This window comes from Natrix helvetica, assembly GCF_964273705.1.
Source record: "Natrix helvetica genome assembly, chromosome: 1".
Classification (NCBI taxonomy): domain Eukaryota; kingdom Metazoa; phylum Chordata; class Lepidosauria; order Squamata; family Natricidae; genus Natrix; species Natrix helvetica.
In genome coordinates this window covers 201671927-201677926 of record NC_138548.1, presented here as the reverse complement: position 1 = coordinate 201677926, position 6000 = coordinate 201671927, and the positions used below count along the sequence as shown (strand labels likewise).

General features: G+C 42.0%; 1 protein-coding gene across 5 annotated transcripts in view; it reads left to right on the top strand.

The window, feature by feature from the left end:
* The first annotated feature begins 640 nt into the window (after positions 1–640).
* The window catches only part of LOC309396543 (dedicator of cytokinesis protein 7-like), a 200775-nt gene continuing 195415 nt past the window's right edge, over positions 641–6000 (top strand). For 3 of the 5 annotated variants that reach the window (XM_081961714.1, XM_081961713.1, XM_081961711.1), the window contains exon 1: positions 643–857. In XM_081961714.1, coding sequence (XP_081817840.1) covers positions 814–857 — 44 coding nt within the window. In that variant the 5' untranslated portion in view covers positions 643–813. Of the gene's footprint in view, positions 858–6000 lie in introns of all 5 variants that reach the window. The other 2 variants (XM_081961712.1, XM_081961710.1) reach the window with 2 other exon arrangements.

The window sequence follows — 6000 nt, the reverse complement described above, 5'->3', positions numbered from 1 at the left end:
TCACTTCCTCTAGCAAATTGTTAGTCTCTCACCTTTATCTAAAGCTAAGACTTATTGACCTTTTCCATTGATACTAATCATAATCAACTGTATATATTTTAACAGGCTTTGATTTAATAGCAGTCCTATGCATTGTGCTCCCAAATGAATACAAATAAAATTGTTGTCTATATAGCTCTATATCGAGTTGAAGATCTTTTATAAAATCCATAAACTATTTTCCTTATTTTTAAAGGATGCAAATTCGTGTTTCAACAGAAATAGCCTTAGGCGTTCCCTGGCAGGAAGAAACGTCGTTTCCGATATAGCTTTTGGCATCTACGCAGTACTTAATTCCTCGTGGGAGAAACTATCTGGCCAGAAGTTTGTTTGTCGGCATATTACTAGACAGAGAAGTGGGCATGTATGCCCATGTGCAGAGGCATTCTCGTTCCTTCTTATTTAATACATATTTTAAGTCTAATCTTTAGCACTCAGAACCGATTCTCCTGCAGCCACAGCCTCGAATTGCTTTTACCCATCCCCGCTGAGCGACCAATTCGAGGTAAAGGAGAAAGCGAGCCTGGGAACCAGAGAGGAGAGGGTGGGTGGGAAAGACATCGCGGCTGTAGCAGCTTCAAGACGACAGGGAGCGCTTTTGGCTGCTGCTGGCACCGAGGGCTCCGCCCCCTACTCTTCGGTCACCGCCTTCGGCTCAGGCGGCTCGCTCCCCCAGGCGTTGGATCCCTCCGAAGGCAGCCTAGTTCCGCCCTTTCGCGCGCCGGGACTCCCGGGCGAAAGATCGGCGGCGGGCGCGCTCGCGTCGAAGAGGGCATGGCGGCTCCGGAGCGAAGGGCCTTCGCGCATCGTATTAACCGGTGAGGGAACGGATGGACGCCCGCGTGCATACAAGGGCAGTCCTCTCGAGAGGGACAAACGGAGGGGGAGGCGAGACACGAGCGTTCAGTTGTGGCAAAGCGTTTTTCCGGGCAGCTATAAGACCCTCGCCTCCTGAGGAGTAATCACCCCGCCCCCAATTCTTCCTCCGGTCTCCTGCTTCTCCCTAGTTGAGATTCGTGGACTCCCATTCCTTTCCAGCTATCAAGGGCACCTCTTGCAAGAAGTCCTATCAAAGTCCATCTCCTCAAACCTGCAACCTGGAAGAAAAAGTATCCAGCGGAAGGGAAGATCCCCTCCCCCCCATGACCTGAACCCAATATTTAGGAATTATCTAAGGCATTCAGATGTTTGTTCAAATGTGTACTTCCTCAGTAGTATAATTGATTTTCTCACTTTTCTTTTTCTCGTATTCAGCGCATCATTTAATAGCTCCTCAGTTCCTTGCCCAGCTGTCTTACTAATACAAGGGAAAGAGGAAACACTTCCTTCACTTATTTCATTGAGCATGGATAGGAACGTAGTGGCTAAATGATTGTCCCCACCCTTGGAGGCAGATTTTGAGACAGTGCCCAAAAGTTAATGGCTGTTCTAGGTACACCATGGTAGTTCTCTTGTGTGCATCGAAATTGGCCCATCTGTAACTTGGTTTATTTTTAATTATTCTTGCATTGTTATCTGTAGAATCAACAGGCAGATTTTTTAAGGGAATTGTAGTCTATAATTAAGGGTGGAGGAAAATGGAACTGAAAATAGAAGAAAACTACTATATTGTCAGTTATGTGCATTGTACTATCCATTTTCAGAGAATGGCTCTTTAATCCTTTTCTATGTAGTACTAGGATAGACATAAAGAAGGGAGTACCTAACCAGCCTTTACAAATTGTGTGCTGCATGAAGAGGAGGAGAACTTTGAATGTGTACCTCATGGTCTTCACAGAGAAATCCCTTAGATTCCCTTAGATTCAGTTGAATTTGTTTTCCCGCAGGGTGGGTGTGAGGCCATGAAGGAGCAGACTGTATGCCCCTTTGAAATTTCAGTAATACTGTGCACCAATTTCCGACCCTTTATTTTGGTGACATAAAGTGAGATGTGGATTAATTAGAATAAACTTCTCTGACGTGGATTTTATTTATTTGTTATATTTCCATTCCAGCTTTCACTCAGGAGTTCAAGGCAGTGCACATAATGCTCTGGCATCCTGATTTTTCCACAATAACCAACTGTGTGGTAGATGGAGCTGAGAAGGATTGAGCTAACCTCAATCACCCATTGAGTTTTAAAGAGAGTTTTTACTTTGTACTTCAGAGAGCAGGGCTAGTATCTTCCTTACAAGCAGTTTTCATGAAAGTGACTATTTAGAAAGTATTACTGTACAATTAATTAATTAAGACAATTAATTTGTATTACTGTACAAATTAAGGTTAAACCTACTTGTGGAGTAGTCAATAATAAGGAACTAGCAATGCATGTTATATCTTTGTAAGTCTCTAATGCTGTATTTATGGTATGTAAAGAAAGAAAACATGAGTTTTTCTTGTTTTGGCCAGGAAGGAACTTAAGCAGTTATGCTGAGGTTTTCTTTCTCTTTTGCTTTTTGTTTCATTCTTTTGCTTTCTTTTAAACAATCAATGCAAAGTTTAGGGAATTGTTTTTGGAATGAAACATTAAAGTTAATTATTGCTATTATCTGAATAGCTCTCATTTTGATATTTTCCTCTTGCTGATTATTTTTGCCCTTCCTTCTTTCACAGTTCATTTACAGTTCTAAACACTTAATTATTATTAGCAGGCAGGTACATATGTTCCTTCTTCACCTTGGAAGGCAAAAGAGAGAGAAAGAAAGTGCATATGAATGAAACTCTTGTCCTCAACTCTATTTGGAAATGCAGGTGCTTATAAATTTACTTCAACTGCAGCCTATTGGAAACCATGCTTAATGTTGGAGAGCTCTCCGAATCTAACGTGAAAATAATTATTTTGGCTTTGTGGTAAGCTGTGAATAAAAAATATCTCCAGTCCTTCAGCATCCTGCCCCACACATCCCTACGACCAATTCGCTCACACAGAGAGGGACTTCTCCGGGTGCCGTCCGCCAAACAGTGTCGGGGGGCGACATCCAGGAGCAGAGCCTTCTCTGTGATGGGCCCAGCCCTGTGGAATGACCTCCCCCGTGACATCAGGATTATTTCCGATCTCCGCTCCTTCCGTGTACAGTTGAAGACCCACCTCTTTCAATCATCCGGCCTGGCTCAACCGTAATCTTTTCATATTCCTCCTGACTGTCTTTTTTAAATTTTAAATTTTTATTGTATATTGGATTTTTTATTAGACGGGGCATGTTAATGGTTTTAATTTGTCTTAATGTTTTAATCTATTACCTCCTCCGTGCATGTATGTCTTTGTATATATGTATGTTTATATATGTCTTAGTGTACGCTGCCCCGAGTCCTGCCCGGAAAGGGAGCGGCTAATAAATCCAAATTTATTATTATTATTATTAGCTAAAAATGTTAGGTTTCAGAAAAATAGTATTTTGAGCTCTTTAGAAAAATTGTAGGATATAGAGGTATTGATTTTAAGAAGAGTTTAATATCTGATGTTCTCAGTAAAGTAAACATTAAAAGTAAAGGTTTCCCTGTCTGTCGTGTTTGACTCTAGGTCATAGTGCTTAACTTGGTTTCTTGGCCAAGGGAGCCAGCGGTGTCCGAAGACATTTTTTCTGGTCATGTGGCCAGCATGGCTATACAACAAAGGCACACAGAGTACTGTTACCTTCCCAGCAAAGTGGTACCTATTAATCTACTTTCATTTGCATGCTTTTGAACTGCTTGGTGGACAGGAGCTGGGGCAAATAATAGGAGTTCACCCTGTTGCGTGGAGCTTGGGATGTCAGTTCTCCAACTGACAAGCTCAACATATTTAACTGCTGAGCTATTGCACCCCATTTGTCCATTTATGCAAACACTATAAAATACTTGCTAGGCACCATTTCCTTAGTCATAATGGGAAATATTTCTATTTCCAATTATGACTAATTGCCATATTTTTGGAGTTATAAGACGCACCGGAGTATAAGACGCACCAAGGTTTTGAAGAGGCAAATTAAAAAAAAGTAGGTAGGTAGATAGAGGGATAGAGAGGGAGAGAAAGAGAGAGAAATACAGTAAGTAGGGAGAGAGAGGGAGAGAGAGTAGTTAGGTAGGTAGGTAGGTAGATAAAGGGATAGAGAGAGAGAAAGAAAGAGAGAAAGAGAAATATGGTAGGTAGGTAGGGAGAGAAAGAGAGTGTAGGTAGGTAGAGGGATAGAGAGAAAGAGAGATAGAGAAATACAGTAGGTAGGTAGGGAGAGAGAGTGTGTGTAGGTAGATAGGTAGGTAGGTAGAGAGATAGAGAGAGAGAAATAGAGAGAGAGAAATACAGTAGATAGGTAGGTATTTCTGCTGGCACAGCACTTGATCAATGTAATTCTCATCAATCAGTTAAAGAGCTTTCCAAAAGGAAAAAAAAAGTTTTTACACTCTGCAAACCTCCCCAAAATGGCCCATTTTTCACAAAAACGGGCCCATTTCCCCCCACCAAAACGGCATGAATAGCCTTGCAGAATGCTCCTGGAGGGCCAAAAACAAGCAAAAAACAGCTCGTTTTTCACGAAAACGGGCCCATTTTTTGTCAAAAAAATTGCATGCATAGCCTTATGGAGGCTTATAGAGTGCTGCTGGGGGCTGGGAGGGCACAAAACGGCCCATTCTTTGCACATTTCTGCCCTCACCAGGCCCCAGGAGCTCTCTGAAAGCCTCCATAAGGGTATGCATGGTCATTTTGGTGAAGGGGCGGGGCTTCGGGACATTGAATTTTTTGTATAAGACGCACCCAGATTTTCCGCCTCTTTTTTGAGGAAAAAAGGTGCGTCTTGTACTCTGAAAAAATACGGTATATATTTCCCATTATGACTATTATATCTTTTCTATTTAGGCTTCTATTTTATATTACTGTTAGTGAGGGGTCTTCTATGTGTGTGAAAAGAGAATAGATAGCAACTTGACTTGGATATCAAAGAGAGATAAGAGCATGTGACTTGGATATCAAAGAGAGATAAGCCACAGCCCTTAGGTTAGATAAACCATAGTCTGTGGCCAGCCAAACTTACAAAGTTTAGTGACCCACAAAATATTTCAAATAATCCAGTTTTCCATTCTGGAATATGGGATTGTAAGAAACCCTGTTCTTTATTTTTGCCTGGATGTTGGGACTTTTTTGCCAGGTGTTCACTAATTTGTTCAATTAGTGAATAGCTATTTTTCATTTTTATTTGTTTATAATATAAAATACAAAAAATGCAAAAACAAATAGTAGGAAAAATAGGGGAGGGAAAGGGAAAGGAAAGAATACAGAAGAAAAAGGGGAGAGGGAAAGGTGTTGATTTCCAACTCTCTTTGGTGCAGTAAAATAAATGGGCCAGAACCGTCCTGAAGGGACGGCGAAGAAAGAGAGGCGTTTTTGTTGCCGCGAGGAGTAAGGCAAGCTCCTTGTCAGGTCAGAAACAAGCTCTCTAGACTGGTAGCGGGGATGGTGGCCATCTTCAATGACCGCTCTGAAGACGGGGCATCCAGGCCAAGTTTAGAACAGGAGTGGTGACCCGGCGAGTGTGAAGCCCAGGAAGAAAGCTGGCTGACCCAAGGGTAAAAAAAAAAACCTTTTAATTTGGAACTTAAAATTTTTTGGGGGGAGATTTAAAGCAGCGGCTAAGCGGCATTTGAAAAATGAAGAGGGGGGAAAGGAAGGAGGGAAAATGGTGGCTGCCCAAGAAGATTGTGGCTAAAATATTTGGAACTTAAACATTTAAAAAAAAAGAAAGGGAGAGGAGCTGAAGTTGTGACGGAACGACGTGCAATCTCATTGCTCTGAGATTGCAGTCGATACTTTTGCCATTGGGGGGTCCGAATTTGGACCTAAATCATCCCGAAGAGATGCTGAATAGGAAGATTACGTCTTGCTGATCTCGGGGATATTGCAAAATCTCCGAAGGAAGCAAGAGAAGATCTTCAAGCCGGTGACAAAAAATCCAGCCAAGGCTGACAAAGTCAAGGCAGCTCCAAACGGTACGATGTGGAAAGAGAAAG